Genomic DNA, 22,374 nt, shown 5'->3' on the forward strand with positions numbered 1-22,374 from the left:
ACCAGCTGTGCTCTTCCAGAATGAGCTGCTTGCCAAAAGCAATTTTTCAATATGTGATTTGCCATTGTATATCTTTAAGCACTAAGTGCAATTATCAAAAGTTCTACATATTTTGTCTGAGAATATAAAACTGCCAGTTAGTCTTTTTGCAATTTAAAATTTAACCTGCTAGCAAATTAAAAAAGGTTTTGGACTCTTTTGAAAGAGACTTCATTTAAATGTTGCTAAACCAGACATTTAAAAAAGAGGTCTAATCCCTCTGGTTACCATCCTCAAATTTAAAAGCAAATAGCTAATAAACTAAATCATAATGCTAAGAAAACATAATTCAGTTGATATTTGCTATAATTATAAGAATTTTCTAGGCATTTCTGAGTACATATTATATTTTCTTTGCAAGCATGGTACGTATGTGCTCTTTCTTCCATGGTATACATCAGAGGTGAGCGTATTCAGACAAACCCTTCCTCTTAAGAAAATCTCTAAGTTTAGTTAAGGGATAATTTGCTCAAAACACAGTGGCTCAAACACTGAAGCACCTGCTCACCTCCTTGGCTAATTGCCACATTATTCTACGATAGATAATTGAATAGAATAATTTGATTCTTATTTTTTCTAAGTCAGTGTCTTAGAGGTGCCTTGGACAGCTGACTATCTGACCAGTTGAAATGAACTTTAGATCAGCTCACTTTAGAAAGTCTAGCTTAGGGGCACCTGGTGGCTCAGTTGGTTAAGCATCTGACTTTGGTTTGGGTCATGATCTTGCAATTTGTGAGTTCAAGCCCAGCGTCAGGCTCTGTGCTGACAATTCAGAGCCTGGAGCCTGCTTCGGATTCTGTGTCTCCCTCTCTCTCTGCCTCTCCCCCACTTGTGCTCTGTCTCTCTCTGTCTCTCAAAAATGAATAAATGTAAAAATAAATTAGAAAGTCTAGCCTATTCTATATGTGTACATGACCTTTTTATTCTAAGCATTGGCAAACGATTGTAATTTATATGGTTCTTAAATAGTTTAATAAACACTTTGACTTGAATATTTGACTTGGCAAAACAGACTAATTTTGTGTGTGGGTTGGGGGGGGGAACAGTTGTTAATAGTTATAAGAAGAAAAGAAACGTGTTGAACTCCATTCTTTCCTCTTTTGGGAAGAGGGGGATGGGTAGTGTAAATGCCCTAACCCACACAGTGGTGATGCCTGGAACAATTTGTGGTTGGATGGGGGACTCTTCATCCTGACTGGACACTGTTTATGTTCTCATCTTTGGTCCAAAGTGCCTTGTAAAAGTGCAACAAAATAAAGGCATGTACTCAAATAGGAGTTCTCTAGGCCTAACATTTGTTAGTTACCTTTGCATTTGAGACCTCCACCGATTTGTTCTTTAGGATTATGTAAACTGAAACTTTAATTATGATTTAAAAAAAAATGAAGTCAGGTGACAAGAAACAAGAAAAATCTCATATTCAGTGCTTTCACATAATTTCTAAAATTAAGTATTTTCTTGTGGCAGCACTATGTTGGGCACTTTGCATGCCTCTTCACAAAAACCTGCTAAATAGATACTATCAACATCCCCATTATAGATGAGGCAACTGAGGCCTAGGAAAGCTAAACATCTTAGGCAGGATACCTGGTTCTGTTAGACTCTAAGACTGTCTTACAAAAACAAAACAACAACAAGAAAACCAGAGATGGCATTTCAAGAATGCTCCAGTTCTTTTGGTCATTTGAGTGGACTCACCCACAAGACTTCCTAACCCGGCTTCATCCTTTTGAGAGGCTAATTCTACTCTACACTTCCCTACCCCGTAGCGTTCCTTTTAAAGCTATTAAGATCCTTTACTTTAATAGAAAACTCCCTTTTTTTCTTTTAATTTACAGTAAACAGTGAACTACATCTAGCATTTCTGAGTTACGTATATTTCCATTAAATAAGGTTTCCTCTTTCTCTAAGTTTATTTTTTCCATTTATTTGTGGCAACACATCAGTGAAATTTCTTCCCTTTAATCATCTGAAGCCCAGAAGTGAAGGTACCCCGTCTGGTGTTCACCTAATCCAGAGGTCCTCAACTCTAGCTCCCAATTAGAATTACTGGGGGAGTTTAGGGGCGCCTGGGTGGCTCAGTTGGTTAAGTGTCTGACTTCAGCTCAGGTCATGATCTCACAGTTCCTGGGTTCAAACCCTGCATTGGGCTCTGTGCTGACAGCTCAGAGCCTGGAGTCTGCTTCAGATTCTGTGTCTCCCTCTTTCTCTGCTCCTCCGCCACTCACACTCTGTGTCTCCCTCTCTCTCAAAAATAAATAAAACACTTAAAAAATTTAGAATTACTGGAGGAGCTTAAAAAAATAATAACCAACAATGACAACAAAAAATTTCCTAGTCACCACCTAGACCACCAATTAAACTGATAAGTGTTGAGTCCAGCCTTCACTGTGTGTTTTTCCTCCAACATTTCACTTCAAACATTTTCAACAGAGAAGCTGCAAAAATAGTTCAATGAACAGCCATCCATGTACTCTTCAACAGATACACAAATAAACATTTTGTCAAATTACTCTTTTCCCTCTATTGTACTTACATATATGTAAGTATAATATTTACCTATATGCATATAGTGTACCTATAATTATTTATCCCCCTTTTTAAGAACTATTCAATTACTTGGAGATCTAATGAAATTGCAGTTTGATTCAGTGTGTCTAGGCTGGGACCTGGGTCAGCATTTCTAACAAGCTGTCAGGTTCCCAGGACAATGTGTTGAATAGTGTAGCCTTATAGTTGTTTTTGTTTTTTTCAATCCAGGATCCAATTAGGCACCATTTATTGCAATTAGTTGTCATGTCTTTTTAATATCTACATGATTTTTTTTCTTTCATTTGACATTTTAAAGAATTCAGGCTGGTTGCTTTGCAGAATATCCTTTATTTATTTATTTATTTTTGTTTAAAAAATTTTAAATGTTTATTTCTTTTTGAGAGAGAGAGAGAGTGTGAGCAAAGGAGGGGCAGAGAGAGAGGGAGACAGAGGATCCAAAGCAGACTCTGTGCTGAGAGCAGAGAGTCCCATGTGGGGCTTGAACTCACGAACCAACCATGAGATCATGACCTGAGCCGAAGTCGGATGTTTAACCGACTGAGACACCCAGACACCCCCAGAATATATTTTAAATGGGAATTTGTTTGTTTGTTTTATCCTACTTAGATTTAGATTAAACATTTTTGGCAAGAATACTGCAAAGAAGATGAATCAATATATTTTAAAAACTATACAGATGTTTCTAATGCCCTAATCAAATCATTCCATGAGGTTTTTCCTAAAGAATTATGAAAAGTAAAGAAAAAAATTGAAAAGCCTCTACTCTGGGGGTTATACAAAAAAATAATCATCTTTTTAACTCTTTCAACCAAAGGGAAGGATAGTACCCAATTCCCAAAGAATATGAATAAAAACAACTTATTTGTCTAAAAATAACTGAATCATTCAAGCAAAAGATTCTTATAATCTACCTGTTTTGCCTTTGTATTGCCTTTGTTCTAGTTATGGAAGGAATTTATAGCAGGGAATATTGCATTATGATGACAGCCTGCATGACATATGAGTGAAAGGAATTGAATTTGTTTTGAAAATAGATTAAGCACAGAAAGTAGTTGTTCATTTTTGAAATGTCTGGCCATGACACAGTGGTCTATCATATATACTAAACGAGATTCTCTTGGTTGAAAAGCACTGATGTCCTGTTAAATGTTTAAAAACTTATTCTCCTCCCTGTCCCCACTCTGCCAAAAATAAAAACAAAAACAAAACAAAATGCAGAATTTGCTTATTTCCATAGAGCAAATATTCTTACCATCGATGATTTCAAGTTACCAGTGTAACATCTATCAGCTTGCAAAATAACAATCAGTTCTCATTTGCTGATCTGAGTCTACTCCAGTACACCACTGATTTTAAAAAGACAAACCCACCTTCATCAGATTTGAGGGAAAACTGGAAATTATTGGCTCATGTACCTGAAGAGATTAAGGACAGAGCTGAACTTAGACCCAGATGTATCTAGGGCTTCCTTTGCCAACCCTTGGCTCTGGGCTTGTTGCCATTCTCCGCATACTAGAGTTGCCCCCAGAAGCCCAAAGATGGAGAACCCTGAGTCAGACTGGATTAAAATCTCATTTTGCCACATACTTCCCACCATAACCTTGGGCAGCTTAATATCTCTGTGGCCTAGTTTCTTCATCTGTATAGTAGAGATAGTAATAATACCTATATCATGGGGTTGGTTTAGATATTTAATGAATTAATACCTAATAGTTCAGAAGAATCTCTGGCAACGAGTAAACACTCATTATTGTCATCATTACCATTGTCATTCCAAAGTAAACTCTGAAGGAAGAAATCTTTTTCAAGTTAAAGCCTTAACATTGAGCCTCATCTAATGATGTGGGAAACATATTCATCCCTGGTAATTGTTCAGGCCAAGGGAATAGCTAATCCTTGGGTCTAGGATGTCATTGTCATTCAAATTAAAGGAATTGAAGATGGGGAAAAGGTGATTCCCTGAAGGAAAACTAATGTCTTTTGCCTAAAATGAGGGAAGGAGTGACTACAAAAACAGTGATGTTACTACATGATATAAAAAAAGTATGTCTTTTTCCAAAGAGTTAGATGAAATCGATCTGATCACACCAAAATTGATTTTAGTGGTATGAAACCATGCTATAGGTAGAAAAATCAAGGTGATGAAAATGATCTATTTGTGTAAATTCATGGAAAGTACATTACAGTACTTCTTTAAAATGCAAATCCCATGGGAAAGTTACTGTAAAACAACAAAGATATACTAATATGTATCAAAACTGTTAGTACACCATTGTTTTAACCACTATAAAGAGGGAAAATTTAACTGTCTAAATGGAATTTTTTTGTTTTTGCATTACTTGATTACCAACTAATTCACCTGAATTATTTTATTCCATAATTTAACTGGGTAGTTTCTTGTCACCAAAATTGCTGTTTTTCCTATATTGTAACTTTCTCCTTCCGATGTATATTTTAATACACTCAATGGCAAGGTTATCATGAACATTGGTCTTTATTTTTGATGAACTATTCCTTAAAACATTTTTATTAAACTCATCATAAATTTAAATAGTTGCAAAAGTTCCAACATTTTATCAACACTGACATTTAAAAATGAAAATCGATATACTCTTGTAAATACATCAGATGACATTTGAATTGCCGTATGATTTGATACTCATCATATACTTTAAAAATATAAGAACAGTAATCTCAATCAAAATTCAAACGAGTCCTAAAATTTATGTAGAACTGCAAAGAGACCAAGAACAGTGAGGACTGCTTGAAGAACAACAAAATGATAGCACTTGTTCAACCATATTTCAAGGCCTATAAAGTGATACAGATTAGAATAGTGTTGTATTAGCCAAGGGCTAACCAAACTGACAAATGGGATACAATAAGAAGCTGGAGATCCCTGCAGAGATGGATACTTGATTTGTAACAGGTGGCATGGCTGATCAATGGGTAAAGGATGATCTTTTCAGTTAATGAGTTAAGGGTGGACTACTCTGACACCATACATAAAAATTAATTCTAGGTAAATTATAGACCAAAATGTAAAAGGCCAATCTTTAAAGGTTTCAAAAGGTAATAAACACACAGAAAGTATTAGCTATTAAAGAAATGATGAATAAATTTGGATGCATTAAAATTAAAATCTGTATTCACCAAAAACACCGTAAAAGAATGAAAAGATAAGCCATAGAATGGGAGAAAATATGTGCAGCATATGTTGTTACAAGACTTCAATAAAAGACTTTAACTCAATTGTTTGAAGAAAAATCAAGACAGAGAACCTGATGGAACAGGTTTCTCTGTAGGCATTATTGACATTCTGGCCTAGATGGTTCTTTGGTGTGGTGGGGGTGAGGTGAGGTTGGGGGCGTGGGGGTAGGGACTATGCTATGCATTATGGGATTAGCAGCATTTTTGGCTCATACCCATGAGATGCCAACAAAAGGTACACTCAGCCATTGCCAAATGTTCCTTAGGGGAAGGAATAAAATCATCCCCAGCCGAGAACCACTGTGGTAGAAGAATTAGCAGAAAGCATAAACAAGATTTTGAAAAAAATAGGAAATCCAAATGTCAACCAACAAATGAAAATGTGATCAATTTATTAGTAATCAAGGAAATGAAAAAGGAAATCACTTTGAGATATCAAGTTACACTCATTGTACTGGCAAAAAATTTTAAATCTACCAACTGTTGGTAAAACAAAGAGCACTGGGAATTCTTGGGCACTGTAGTTAGTATAAACTGAAACAAGCACTTTGGAAACAGTCTAGAATGATCTCGAGGAAAAGTTATACATAACTTAGTCCAAGTAACTCCACTTTCGGAGCATATATCCTAAAAATATTAATTCCCATGTGCATCCAGATATATGTAAATGAATGTTCACAGCAGTATTTTTTGTAATGCCTGAAGGCTAGAAATAACATAAATGTTCAATAATAGTGGGATATATAAAGAGATTGTGGTACATTCATTCAATGGATACCATACAGTAATGAAAATTAATAAAAGAAATATGCAAGCAAGGATACATCTCACAGTTATAATGTTGAGTGGTAGAAGACAGAAAAAAGAGTGCATACTCTTGAATTCCATTGATAAAATGGAACATTTGTAAAATTAAACTTTATTTTTAGAAATACATACTTAGTAGTGAAACTATAAGAAAAATCACAAAGTGATTATTATAAATCACGATGAACATACCTAGTGTGGGTAATGGAGAAGGAAAGTGATATGAACTGGAGAGGACACAGAGGGGGCTGTTATTTCTTGACTTAAGCATTGGCTTTGTGATGTTTGTTACATTACACATTTTATGATTTGTGCACTGTTCTGGATATGTGTTATATTTGACAGTTTTCAAAAGGTGATAAATACTTCAAAAATTTCTTCAAAAATTAAAAAAAAAATCTTTCCTTCTCCTAAAACTATTATTTTCATTTTCTTCCTTCACATTTTTATCCAAATCTAATATTTTTATGCTTGAGTTTTATTGAGCACCTATGAAATTTAAGTATAATAAAAATGTATATATAAATTGAAATCTAAATTTTTGTTTTATTTTCTATGACAGCAAGTTTCTACACTATGGATCCTCATAATCATTAACACATTTTTAAAATAAATTTCTTTAGGGTTGTTATTATTACAATTATTATTAATACATAATTTGTAAACAGCATAATTACATTGCACACTTTGATAAATTATTCTTGCACATAAAAATAGACTTTTATTGGAAAATTATCTATTAATGAGATATTGATCAAAATTATTCTCATCTGTTTATGAAATAAAAAGGCATATAGCTAAAAGCCAATATCCAGCACTAGCATGTTATTCTAATTCTACCAAGAGAGTTAGGAGATAGTTAATATTTTATAAGCTGAAATAAAGTGAGGACTGATTTTAATAAGAACAATTCATAATATTTGATAAAATGGGTCTTAACTACCTCATGGAACAACACGCAATTAGAAGAAAGTCATTTCAAAATATTTCTTACCCACTGGTTTTATCTAAGATATCATGAGTAATTTGGCAACCCTGTAAATAATTACACCTGAATTAAAAAAAATTGTGATTCTAAGGTAACTTTCAAAAATGCATCGTAAAGGGTTCCATGGATCTACTCCCTAGTAAGGCAACAATAGTTGATGAAAATTATATTAAACAAAAAGTAAAGTGTCTGGAAATTGTCCTAAGGACATATAGCGAGTTTATTTATTCAAGAAATCTGTTAAATATCAGTAAGAACAAATCACCACCCACTCCTCTTTCCATTCCTCAGTTCACTGTGGCAGAAGTTCTACACCAGGTGATTTAACCAAGAACACAGGGGGTACTCTGCCTCCAGCTCCCTGCTGAGGACTATGGTATCTTCCTAGGAGGAGCAGGCTGCTACCATTTCTCATACTCCCTCCCTCACAGCTTCATGTTGAAAGAGCTCTATTTTTCAGGCTGAGAGTTCTGGGTCTTCTCCTATCCAGCCCCACTCATGGGGCACTTCTATTACAGAGGTAGCAGGCTTAGAATAAGAAGCCCCAAATTACCCAATTGCAAGAAGGGACAAACCAAAAATATCAGAGGCTATCCCCCTACCTAGTGCCTGCTTATAAAGCAGGGGTGTCATTCCAAGAGAAGTGAGTGCCTGTCCCTGTTCCCAATAGTGGCACTAAGGTTTTGTTTAGGCAGGAGAGGTAGGCTGTAAGAGCAGAGAGCTCTGAGGCTCTCCAAAAGAGATCTGAATTTATCTGGAACAGAACAGAGCATGGGAAAGTTTATAATTATGACACTCTGGAAAACAATGGCGAGTTTGGGGGTAAGAAATGATGAAGAGACTGGTAGCTCTATGAGAGCAACAAGCTAAACTGTAAACCAGATTTGACCAAAGACAACCAAGGAAAGAGTTAAGAAGAGCTCTCCTGGGATTGGAACAAACTTGAAAGACTGGACTCAAAAACTACCTCTGCAAAGGGATCAGAACTTAAGTGAATCGAATGGTGAAGCAGATTATGCCTGAGTGCACTAGTGAAAATAATAGAGCAATCAACCAGCAAGGAATGGAGTCTGACAGCTGTCAGAGATACCAACAGAGGTAGATAGCTTAACAGAGAAACCAAGGAAAGAGACAAAGAGAGTCCTGATAAAACCATTGTCATTCCCGGATCACTGTGGATATGTCAAGGCTACATCCTCTGAGGAGTGACATCAGGGGCTATATAGAGTGGGAGAAAATAGGTTTTGCTAAAATAGTTTGACCAAATCACTAAAATATTAAAAATCAAACAACAACAAACCCTTGGGCTAGGGTTGAGAAATCAAGATCCAGAGTTGCTACAATATATTGTCCAAACTGTCCAGTTTTAAGAAAACTATAAAAAATGTATAAGACATGGAAAGATGCAAGAAAGTGTAACTCACACATAGGAAAAAAATGTAGGCAACAAAATGCCTTGAGAGGGCTAAGATGTTAGAGTTAGTAGATATAATTTAAGCAGTTATAATATTTTCAAAATTCTACAGAAAATAGATATTGTGCTTAAAGATATTAAGGTAGGTATAATGATAATGTCTCAATAGAGAATATCAATAAATAGATGCAAACTATGAATAGAAATGAAATTGAAATTCTAGAGTTGCATAGTATAACAATTGAAATGAAAAAAAAAATATTAGAAGGGCTCAACATATTTTAGCTGACAGAACAATCAGGAAACTTAAAGAGATTATACAGTCTGAAAAAGAGAGAGAGAACAGAAATAATGGTTGAAAACTCCTCAAATTTAATGAGAAATATTAATCTACATATTCAAGAAGCTCAACAAATTCTAAGTAGAATAAGCCCAAAGATATCTGCATCCAGACACATTGCAGTTAAAATGTTAAATGTCAAAAACAAAAACAAATTTTTGAAAACAACAAAGTAAACATAATTTGTCACATATAAAATAACCTCAGTAAGATTCAGACACACTGTAGTCCATAAGGCAGTAGAAGGACACAAAGTACTAAAAGAAGAAAAAATATATATGCATATGTATATAATGTATTTTTGAGCCCATAACATTAAGAAATGTAATATATTTGTCAATAAGAGCATAACAGAGGCAGGTGGGAGAAAATCTATTTAATAGTATGGAAATGATACCAGGTGGTAACTCAAATACATAGAAATAAATGAAGAGAATCAGAAATTATAAATAAGGGGCACCTGGGTGGCTGAATCGGTTAAACGTTCAACTCTTAAGCTCATGATTCATGAGTTTGAGCCCTGCATCAGGCTGTGTGCTGACAGCATGGAGCCTGTTTGGGATTCTGTATTTCTCCCCCTCTCTCTGCCCCTCCCCTGCTTGCACACACTCTCCCTCAAAAAAATAAACATTAAAAAAATTATATAAAAAAGAAATGAGAAATAAAAAAGTTAATATGACAAACCCTATATATATATATTTTCTCTTCCTTTTCCTTGAAGCTCCTTTAAAAGATACCAAGTTAGGGGTCCCTGGGTAGCTCAGTCAGTTGAGCATCTGATTCTTGATTTTGGCTCAGGTCATGATCTCACCAGTTTCATGAGTTGAAGCCCGACATCAGGCTCTGTGCTGTTAGCCTGGGATTCTCCCTCTCCCTCTGTCCCTCTCCTGATTGCACTCTCTGTATTCCTCAAAAATAAATGATAAAAAACCTTTTAAAAGATACACATTTAAGCAAAGTAAATAATTATAACAATGTATTTTTGGGTTTGTAACACATATAGATGTAATATAACAACAATAGCACAAATTGGGAAGGGGAAAAAGGAATAGAGCTATATAGGAATAACCTTATTAGTTTTAGCTGAAATTAAATAGTATAAATCTGTGATTTATACACAGGTGATTATGGTAAGTTAGGAAGTATATGGTAAGCTCTAGAGCAACTCCCAAGAAGATACCTTTAAAAATAGGGAAAAATCATAAAAATAATCAAAATATTGCACTAAAAAATATTCACTCACTGCAAAAGAAAGCAGTGGAGGAAGAGAGGAATAAAAAAGCAAACAGGAAGTAAAATGACAGATAAATATCCAATATATCATTAATAGCATTGAATATGATTGGTTAAAAATACAGAAAAACAGCAGACACTGCCAGATTAAAAATAAATATTCAACTATATGTTATCTACAGGAGACACATTTTAGGTTCAAAAACTCAAGTTGAAAGTGAGAGGATGAAAAAGATGTACTATGCAAACAATTATAAACAACAAGGAAATAGAAGACTTGAACAACTATAAAACAACACAACTGAATATATCTGTAGAACATTCTTTGCAACAATAGCAGAATACATATATTTCTCAAGTGCAAATGGAACAATCTCCAGGATAAAGTATATATTAGGCCATAAAACAAAGCTCAATAAATTTGAGATTGTAGAAATCATACAATGTCTGTTCTCCAAACAATGGAATTAGAAATTAATAGGAGAAAAAAATAATGGTAAATTCACAAATATGTAGAAATTAAACAACACACCTGCAAACAACCAAGAAATTACATGGAAAATTATAAGAGAATTACAAGGAAAATTAGCCAATGCTTTGAAATGAATGAAAATGAAGAAACAGCATACTAAAACTCACGAGATGCACCTAAAGCAGTACGTAGAAGAAATGTTACAGTTGTAATGCCTATATTTAACAATATGATCTGAGGGGTGCCTGGGTGGCTCAGTTGGTTGAGTGTCCAACATTATTTGGTTCAGGTCATGATCTCATGGTTAGTGAGTTTGAGTCCTGCGCGAGGCCCTGCGCTGATAATGCAGAGCCTGAGCCTGCTTCACATTCTATTCTCTCTCTGCCACTCCCCTACTTGTGTGTGCACTCTCTCTTTCTCAAAAATAAATATAAAAATTTTAGTAAAAAAATGAAAATATGATCTCAAATTAATAACTTGATTTTACATTTTAAGACTCTGGAAAAAGGAGCAAAGTAAACCTAAAGCAAACAGAAGGAAGAAAATAATACAGAGTAAAGCAGAAATAATGAAATAGAGAGTAAAAAACTGACAGAGAACATCAATGAAAGCAGTGATAAGATCAAGGAAATTGAAACTCTAGCTAGACTAACCGAGAAAAAAAGAAGTAAGACTGAAATGACTAAAGACTGAAATGAAAGAGGGGACATACTACCAATCTTACAGAAATAATAAAGATTAGAAGGGAATACTATGAACAAATATTATTTTACAACTAATGAAATGGACAACTTTCTAGGAAGATACAAACTACCAAAACTGACTCCAGAAAATAAAAATTGAAAATCTGAACAGACCTATAATAAGGAGATAGAATAAGCACTTAAAAATCTTCCTACAAATAAAAACTCAGGTTCATATGGCTTTACTATTGAATTATACCAAAAATTTGAAGAAAAATTAATAACCAACTCTTCACACTCTTCCAAAAATATAGAAGATGGGGGACTATTTTCCAACTCATTTTATGAGGCTGGTATTTACTCTTATTTTAAAACCAGACTAAGACATCACAGGTAAATTACAGACCAATATTCCTGGTGAATAGAGACACAAAAATATTTAATAAAATTATAGAAAATGAAATCCACCAACATTTAAAAAAGGATTATATTCCATGACCAAATGAGATTCATCCCAGAAGTTCAAGGTTGGTTTAACTTTTAAAAATCAATTACTGTAATACACCACATTGATAGAATAAAGAGGAAAAAACATGATCATAATGAAGAAAGTGCATTTAACAAAACCCAAAACTCTTTTGTGACTAAAAAATAAAGAAATAAAACACTAGCCAAACTAGGAATAGAAGGGTACTTACTCAACCTGCTAAAGGATATATGAAAAATCTCCAACTAACATGATACTTAATGGTGAAAGACTGAAAGCATTTCCCCTAAGATCAAGAACAATCACGTTCATTCTTGGCATTTACATTTAAGCCAAGTATGTTCATCCTTGTCACTTGTATTCAAGCCAGAGGAATTGGGCAATGATAACAAATAAAAGGCAATTAGCTTGGGAAAAAAAGAAATGAACTTATCTCTATACATATGGCATTATCTTTTATTTTAAAAATTCTAGAAATCATTAAAAAACTATTAGAACTAATAAATTCACCAAGGTTACAGGGTAAAAGACTAATATATGATAATTGGTTAGGTTTCTATTTATTAGCAAGGAACACATAATTAAATGAAAAAGGAAAATTAAAGGAAAAAATTAAAGGAAAAAAGCAATTACACATAATAGCATCACAAAGAATAAAATATTTAGGAATTAATTTAGCACAAGAAGTACAAATATTACACTCAAAACTATAAAATATTGTTGCAAGAAATTAAAGAAACTTTAAAAAAATAGAAAGAATAGCTCATGTTCATACATTGGCTATATTGTTATCATAGTAATTCTCCTCAAATTGATCTATAGTTTCAATGTCACCCTTGTCAAAATCCCAAATGACTTTGAAGAATTGACAAGCTGATTCTAAAATGTATATGGAAATTCAAAGGACCAAGATAGCAAAAACAATCTTGAAAATGAAGAACAAAGCTATAGAGCTCAGTGTTAATAATTTCAAAATCTAGACATTATTACAAAGCTATAGTAATCAAAACCACCTGATACTGGCATAAAAATAGGTATATAGATATAGATCAATGGGATAGAACTGAGAGACCAGAAATAAACCTTTATATCAATCAACCTAAGGTCAATTGGTTTTTGACAAGGATACATAGATCATTCAATGGGGAGAAAGAGTATTTTCAACAAAGGGTGTTAGGGCAACTGGATAGCCACATAAAGTTATTTTGTACTTCTTCCTCACACCTTACACAAAAAAGTTAACTCAAAATAGATAAAAAACCTAAAGAGCTAATGTTATAAAACTCTTATAAGGAACCTTAGGTTATGCAAAGCCTTCTGAGAGACACCAGAAGGGCAAGAAACCAAATGAGAAATGGATTAGATTTTATCAAAATTAGAAACTTTTGTGTTTCAAAGAATACCATGAAGAAAATGATCAGACAACCCACAGCATGGGAGAAATATCTGCAAATCCTATATCTGACAAGGGGCTTGTATCCAGAATATATAAAGAATTCTTGTAACCCAATAATATAAACATAATCCTATGAAAAATATGGGCAAGGAATCTGAAGACATTTCTCAGAGATTTACAAATGGCCAATAAATTCATGAAGATGTTCATCATGTATCATCAACCGTTAGATAAATGTAAATTGAAACCACAATGAGCTACCACTTCATACCCATCAAGATGGTTTAATCAAAAACATATAGTAAGTGTTAACAAGGATGTGAAGAATTTGGAATCTTCATACATTGCAGAAAGGCATGTAAAATGGTACAATTGTTTTGGAAAACATTCTGGCAACTCCTCAAAATATTAAACAGAGTCAGCATGTTTCCCAGTGATTCCACTTCTAGGTATATATCCAAGAGATGTTGAAAACATATGTCCACATGAAAACTTGTACACAAATGTTCATACCTACATTATAACAGCCAAAGCAGTGGAAATAACCCACGTATCCACCTTCAGATGAATGGATAAATTGTGGTATATGTCTACAGTGGAATATTATTTGTATAAAAAGGGAATACAGTATTATTACAGGTGACAGCATGACTAAACCTTGAAAACACTATGGTTAAGTGGAAGACGTCATATACAAAAGACCACATATTGTATGATTCCACTCACATGAAATATGTAGAATAGGCAAATTCATAGAAACAAGGTATGTCAGTGCTTGTGTAGAGGTATGGGTGTTTGAAAGACATGAAGAGTAACTGCTAATGGGAATAGGTTTCTTCTTTGGAGTGATGTCCTAAAATTAGGGCAATGGTTGCACAACTCTGTAAATATACTAAAAACTATTGAACTGTATATTTATATTGGTGACTTGTATGGTGTATGAATTACATCTCAATGAAGCTTCTAAAAATGTGGCTCTAAAATTTACTGTTTAGAATGTTCAGTGAAGCTTTTGCAGCTAATGCAGCTAATGACAAGTCTTGGGAATATATATTGAGAATAGCTAAAAAGCTTTATTTAAAGCCATGTTTTTCCTTCAGAGTTTTTACCAGTACTTTCCTTCCATTGATGTCAAGAGACTTTCCCCTCAAGAGTTATATATTATATAACATTAGTCCAGAAATGGGAGAGGCAGAATTTTTCAACAAAAATTCTTAACTGCTGCCATACTCTACCATGCATTTGAATTTAGAATGTTCCAAAACGGACACTGGTAGCACTTTTTCTAATACTTTGTGTATTCATTTTCTGTTACTGCTGTAACAAATTACCATCAACCAAGTGGCTTTAACAACCCATTTGATATCTTGTAGATCTATACTCTAGAAATTCCACGAAGACTTTCTGATTAAAATTAAGCTGTCTCCAGGGAAGCATTTCTTCTAAAGACTCTGGGAGAGAACCTCTTTCCTTGCCTTTTCCAGTTTCTATAGGCCTCCTGTATTCCATGGTTCATGTCCTCCTTCTTCCATCTTCGATGAAAGTCAAGTCCTTCTGACACTGCATCACTTGACATAGTTTGCATTGTCACATCTCTTTTCCTGGCTCTCTTTCTCTGCATCTCTCTTCCATTTGTAAAGATCCTTTTGATTACTTTGAGCCCACCTGGATAATTCAGGGCAAAAAATCTGCCAATTTTAAGGTCACCTGATTATGTCTTAATTCTACCTGCAGCCTCAATACCTCTTTCTCATATAACTTAATAAATACACAAGGTCTAGGGATTAGGACATGGACATCTTGGGGGGGGGGGTATTATTTTGCCTACCACATCATGATTTTCTCCTAGTAGAAATGTATATAAATTAAGGTAATGGAGAAAGCCCTATGGGTTTATGGTAGTTTGGTTTATCACTAACGGAGGATTTCTCTTTTGAGCATGTGCTATAGTAAATTCTGGCATGAGTGAAGGGTAGGCCTTTATCTTGTACAGTGGAGGAAAGGATATTGTAAACTTAAGCCTGTTCTTAGGCAAACCGACTTTAGGGGAAAGACAAATATGGAAGTTGAGGATCTGGAATTGTATTCCTTGCTTTCAAATAATTGGGATATGGCATACTCACTTAAAGACTTTCTATAATCTAGAACCCTAGTTAGATGATCATTCATTTGGGGCAGTGGTTTCCAAATTTGGCTGATTTCATAATTACCTGAGACTTTTAAAAAATAAAATTAGATTTCCAGGCTTTAATCTAGACCTGCTAAATCAGAAGTTCAGAAAGCAGAGACTTAAAAGATGTTTTGAATAATTTCTTTAGTTGATTCTGGTAATTAGCCAAATTTGATAACTACTCATTTAGAAAACAAAGGGGGTTGAATTGATGATGAAAGAAGATTCATATGTTCACTAGCTTTTTCTAGTAATTGCTTGTTAGTTTTGAAGGTTATAGAACATTTAAATATGACCTAGAACTTTGGACAGTCTGGCCAATGTGTAGCCAATAGAGGAATGTGAAAGTTTCACGCTTTCTCACTTCCAAGTAATCAGGCAGCCACCGAAAACTAGAACAATTGGATTATTCTTGTTTTGCTGTATATACTCTGCCATTATAAGCTATGCCATATTTGAATCTGCCTTCATTAATTTGTTGTAATTAGTTAAGTTATTCTTATTCACATATATAGTGTAAGAATACAGTGATACTTATGATTACTATGCATTTATACCAAAAGTGTGATATACCAAATCATGGTTATAATTCCTATCTAAAATCTATGAATTGGCATATTTTCTGCACTTTACAGGCAAAATGTTGATCTTTTTTAGTTTGATAACCTTTCCAGAAATAAGACGAGATACCTCTTAACAAAATGCATAATAAATCAGGAGTTAACTGTTGATCATTAGACATGTATATAATATAGATCTTAAAAGGACAGAAATTTTGTATTTTCTCTGTAGATATCACACCACAGAAAGAAACTCAGGAAGGAATTCCACCCCTGACCCAGAGTCAGGAACCCCTGAAACCTCAGGAGAATATATCACGACCCATTCATCATCCTTTAGTTTTAAAAACTAACTTTGAGGAAGAAGAGGAGGAAGGAGATGAACAAAATGGTTAGTAAGGCTTTTCTCAGATTTACAATGAACATTCAAAACCCTATCATGTTTTTTAATTTATTTTTTAACTGTTAGAGGTTTATAATGTAATAAATAGGGCAGAATTTGGTAAGAAAATAGCTTCAATTTTATTAAGTATATTAAATTCATTATGTTCTAATTTGTTCTACATCTATATATGATCATTTGGATTGGAGAGTTTTTGTCGTATGATGTCTGGGAGATAGACCTCATTTAAATAGGGACAGTTGCTTACACTGATTTTTCTAATATGTGAAATACGGCAGTTTGAGACATTTACTAGTATGCAAATTACTGATTTTAAAAATTCCAAAAAATCCCACCTGTGAGAACAATATTTGGGATTCTTAATTCTGATTTGTATATTTTCATACCATTTGGCTTTGGGACAATTTAATTAAAAAAGATGTACATATATCCTATAGATGCATCTAGTTTATGGACAAAGACTCCTGAAGAAATTGAAGAAAAAAGAGCAATAAAGGAGATGTGTTATAAATCCGGTAAGAAATCAAACATTTGTGGATTTTCTAATGTTTGATGTGACAAATATACTAACCACTAGCTTTCTCATGGGAGATTAGGTGAATACTACAGATTTCATACTCCAGATATTTCATCATCAAAAAGCATAGCCTCTACAGCAGACAAAGAGTTAGAAAAGCCTTTGGAAAATGGCAGTGAATTGCAAGAAGGTAAGGCATGAAAAGGCAGCATTTCAAGGTGATGTATAAGAGATACTTGGTGTGATAGGTTGTGAATTATTTAGTAAGATGTACACTAGAGCTAATGATAAATAATACATCAGAATTGAGAGAGAGAAGGAAATGCTTTTATCAGATGACCTAAATTTAATATGAAAAGCTGCTATTAATTATGCTTTCCCAGAGGAGGTGCAGAATGAAAAGACTACATAAACACATGGGGGCATTACACCCTCGATGCAGTAATTCTATAAATATCTTGCTTTTACCATCTTTTTTTTCTTTGCAAATCACTCTCCCTGTGAAGTAGGGGCTATTTTTCTCTGTGAATAGAAAGGACAACCTAGCCCTAAAAGGACAAAAGGGAGATCACAGGATGACGTTAGTGGCAGAACAAGGATACATTTGTGCATTGAATGAGTGCCTTATGTGTACCAGGCAATTTCAGAGGCAATGCAGCTGGATTATTCCAAGGCTGGACCTTTCATGGATCTTATGCTTTGGTGAATCTGATTTCAGTGTTGGTAAACAATTTGCCCTCAAAGGCAAGATAAGAAGAACATTATTTTCTGGATGTAAAACCAGAAACTCAGAGAAAATCCATGGGTGTTACGAGTTTATATGGTTTTCCTGCCATGAGGATGAGATGAAAGGCAAGTTTTGCTGAAGTAGGAGATTTGAATCCTCTCCTCTCACTAAAAGTAAAAAATGATAATTGGGAAAATCTCCAGGATCAAGTAGAGGATAAAGAGTAAAATGCCTGCCAGTCAAGTACATATGTGGTAAACTATTTAAACATATGGCAGTAGGTGGCAGCAACATACTATTAGATGTTAGATGTTAAAATGATAGGAAAGACTTAACTGATAGGCGAGAACCACATCTAGAGAAGGGCACATTGCCCGCATTACCTGGACAAGAAAGCAAAACCAATAATACAAGTCAGCAATGAATATAAAACAGTATATTACCATTAGGGATTAAAGATAATTACATGTACTTTTGCCTTAAATTATGGTTTTAAAAGCCTTTTATATTTAAATAATTTCAGTTAATTCATGAATAACCTTCACCAGATTTTCCCAAATATCAGTGTTTTACACATTTGATTTTCACTCTTCCTTTCTCTAAATATATACATTGTTATTTTTTCTAAACTGTTAGTGTAAGAGTAGGTTGCAGATATGATGCTCCTGCATAACTCTTACATAACTTTAGTATAACCATCAAAATCAGGATATTACCACTGATCTGATATTATTTACAGAATTTTAAACAAATTTCACCTGCTGTGCCATCCATGTCCTTTATGGTAAAATGAACTTTTTTTTTTTTCTGGTTTAGAATCCAATCCAGAATCACAAGGTGCATTAGATTATCATGTCTCTCTTTATTCTGCTTTTAATAGCTTATTTTAGTAAAAAATTATCTAGAGATGTATAAGAAAAATTCTAAGAATTATTTAATTATCACAGTATAATTACTATTTGTCAGTGGTAGACTCTAATGCTTTTTACTCAATTTGTTCATGATGAATAGGTATAATCAAAAGAAATATTATAAAATTCATTATATGAAGAACATAGCAAATAAGTTAAATATATTATACATACATAGTAATGTTAGATTGTTTAAATTTTTAAATTGCCATTTAATAAATAATACATATAGGAAAACAAACTTGCTTGCTATTTTCTTGATAATTATAAAATATGCTTAAAATTCATATATTTATAAATTTATTGTTCATCATATCACTATGCAAACAATAATTGCACTAACTTTTAGGCTTTTTACTATCATCATGAATTTTATGTAAGTACCTAATGGCTCCTGGGGTGATTTTCTATTTTTTTTCTTTTTTTTTTCTTATTTTTTCTTAATTTTTTAGGGGATGGTCTTACAGTTCCAACAAAATTTAGCCTATCTGAAAGGCAAGGTGAGATAAAAGCATCATTGGATAGGAAACCAAGGACTGACATTGCTGCTTTTGAAAATGGAGGTGAGTTAATTTATAACTGGTTGATTCTGAATATATCACCATATAATAAATGAGTCAAATTTCCTCTCTCATAGCTAATTTTGTTTTTTCAAAATATTTTTGACATTTCTATTGTTGGCTTTGGGTAAGACACTTGAGGCCTGGAAATGTATATAATTAATTGCTATATATGAATCCTTATTAGTAGAATGTCTGACACATGAGGTGCACTCTGTGAATATTTGTAGAATAAACGATTTTATGTTTAAACAATTGAATGGCTAGATGAATGAGACATGTTTATAAAATTGACAGATGTCTGGAAGTTAATATGCTGGATCAATGAGCCAAGTTTAAACAAGGTAAAGTCAAGCTGTGATAAACATAGTCTTGCATTTAAGTTCAAGACATTAATGGTAGATTTTCTTCAAGTCGGGAAAGACTCGACATGATACAGATTGTGAAGAAAAAAATAACTGTTTTTTGTTGTCCACAAGGTTTAAAAATTATTCAGTAATTGGTGATTGCTACCAAATAGCTCAGGTAAACTCACATTGAATTATTAGGAGTAGTATAGGAAGATCATTAAATGTGATAAGTCATTTAAAGTACCCAGTGGAGTGTCTGATACATAGAAGAATGCTGCATAAATGTCAATTATTATTTATACCAGTTCCACTGATTTCTGTACAGGGTAGTCCACATTTGTGTGTCATTTTTAAAAAAGGCTACTTGAAACAAATATTTTATGTTACAAAAGTGTAACTTGTATGGTGAAGAATCTGGAAATTAAGTATATAACATTTAAAACAATTATGGATGTTTATCTTGGAAAATGGAAGAACTTTAAGGAACATAAAAATTGCGTTCGTATATCTGAAGATCTTATATTGAAGATAAATTATATTTATTCTGAGTACCTCTAAAGGGTGGTACAGGGTAGAAATAAAGATTTCCATATGTTAAAGGAAAATTAATTTTGTTGACTATGTGAATTTTTTTTGCAATTATCTGTATGTAAGTGTATATACTGTATATTCATATACATATATATGCACATGTATTAATTTAAACATATATGATATATATAGAGATGTGGGTGGTATCACTAAGAAGTGTTTAAACAAAACTGGCAAAGGTATATTGTAGAGGATAATCCTGTATTGGAAGATAGTGTTTTACAACTTTCTGCCATCATAGCCACTGACAGTAAGGTATTGTCATAGGAGGTGACTGTTATGTTCCACAGAGGATCATATTCCTTGGAGTAGATGAAAAGGAAGCTGTAACTGAAGAGAAAGAAATTACCATGTCAAAATGTTCAAATACTAAAGGTAATGAACCATCCTATAGTTTTAATCCGTTCATAATTTGGATTGAGAAATGTAAATATAAAGCTTGACACTTGAAACGAATGTAAGAGGCAAGGTCATAAATTAAAATATACACTAAATCCAGTGATTCGGAGTCAAGAGCCCTAAGGTTTCAGTCCTGGTCTGTCCCTAAGTGTTTGACCACGAGACTTCATCTCTTTTAGCTTCAGTCTCCTTATCTGAAGTATTTGCCTGTTGGACTACATAATTTCTAGGAGTGTTGCTAGATCTACAGTTATTGGTTCTTTTAAATGGTAAAACCAAGTCCTTTTTAGTTTCTTTTTCCAACTTCAAATACTCCGTGTGATTGAATTTTCTTAAAAAGCTTTGTTTGTGAACACTGTGAAGAGTATTAATTTCATGATGACTTCTATGACTTCCTCATTTTGTAATTATTACCAACTATAGTTTGTGAATAATCAAGAGACATAATAAAATCATAGTTTGTACCTCATAGTTTTGTACTCTCTTTACCATGGTTAGAAGCCCCCAGCTAGTACCTCTCTGCTGGGCAGCTCTCTTAGTCACAGACTAAAAGTTTAGCTGTCCTGTAATTAGAGGGCTTTACATATTCTGCATCCAAATGTTAAACAATTTCGTCTACTGTTTTGCCCACCCTTAAATAAACATTTTCAAGAATAGGTTAAGGCACTTGTGATCGAATAATTCTTATGGGAAATGATATGTAAATCTTTTCTTCTCACTCAAAGATGGAAACCTTTTGCTGAATCGATCAAAAAAACAAAAAACAAAAAAATTCTAACTACAGTAATAACCGTTGCCACTCTTCACATGTAGCTGTTTAAATTTAAACTAAAATGAAATTTTTAAAAATTCAGCTCTTCAGTTGCATTAGCCATATTCCAAGTGCTCAGTATCTACATATGACTAGTGGCTATCATTTTGTACAGTACAGACTGAGAAAATTTCCATCGTTGTATAAGGCTCTGTTAGACAGTCCTGCTCCAAAGCATAGAACACACGAAAGTTGTTCCACTTAAATTATTTCTGGAACCTATTTTTAAATCAGCACATTTGATTTAAAACTGATAACCTTCTGATTGTTTCTTATGAAATTATTAAAAATATTGCCACAAATATATTATTTATATATTGAAGATAATGTCTGTATATCAGATATTTAATGTTTTGTTAGTGACAAATTTTGGGGACTCAATGTAGTGGTTAGGGAATTTCAGTGTTGTAAAAATTAATATATATATTTTAAAGAGGTATACCCATCATATAATGTTTGAAAAGTAAAATACCAACTGAAACCTTCTTTTACTAATATTGATATTTTATTTTTTTAATTTGCTTTAAAAGATAACAAGGACAGCCCTCATCCAAAGCGTTCCCTAACTACCCGACTAGTACCTACAACGCATGTATTAAATGCTACTGAGAATATCAGTATGAAGTGCAGAGAGGACCCCTCTTCAAGTGAGACATTAGCTCTATCACTTTTTGGCCTTAGATATATTTGTCTTATCATGGATTTGTTTTGCTTATTTGAAATAGAATTTTTAAAATGAAAGAAAAAAGGATG

The 22,374-nt window shown here is 33.4% G+C and overlaps 1 protein-coding gene across 5 annotated transcripts in view; it reads left to right on the forward strand.

Moving 5' to 3' along the window:
* Positions 1 to 22,374, forward strand: part of CUNH12orf50 (chromosome unknown C12orf50 homolog) — a 41,693-nt gene that overhangs the window by 11,932 nt on the left and 7,387 nt on the right. For 4 of the 5 annotated variants that reach the window (XM_019446385.2, XM_019446384.2, XM_019446381.2 and 1 more), the window contains 6 exons: positions 16,585 to 16,743; positions 17,193 to 17,270; positions 17,352 to 17,462; positions 19,363 to 19,473; positions 20,679 to 20,786; positions 22,152 to 22,268. In XM_019446385.2, coding sequence (XP_019301930.2) covers positions 16,585 to 16,743; positions 17,193 to 17,270; positions 17,352 to 17,462; positions 19,363 to 19,473; positions 20,679 to 20,786; positions 22,152 to 22,268 — 684 coding nt within the window. The remainder of the gene's footprint in view (positions 1 to 16,584; positions 16,744 to 17,192; positions 17,271 to 17,351; positions 17,463 to 19,362; positions 19,474 to 20,678; positions 20,787 to 22,151; positions 22,269 to 22,374) is intronic. The other variant, XM_019446382.2, reaches the window with a different exon arrangement.

This window comes from Panthera pardus, unplaced genomic scaffold, assembly GCF_024362965.1.
Source record: "Panthera pardus isolate Hobbes unplaced genomic scaffold, ASM2436296v1 HiC_scaffold_6, whole genome shotgun sequence".
Classification (NCBI taxonomy): Eukaryota; Metazoa; Chordata; class Mammalia; order Carnivora; family Felidae; genus Panthera; species Panthera pardus.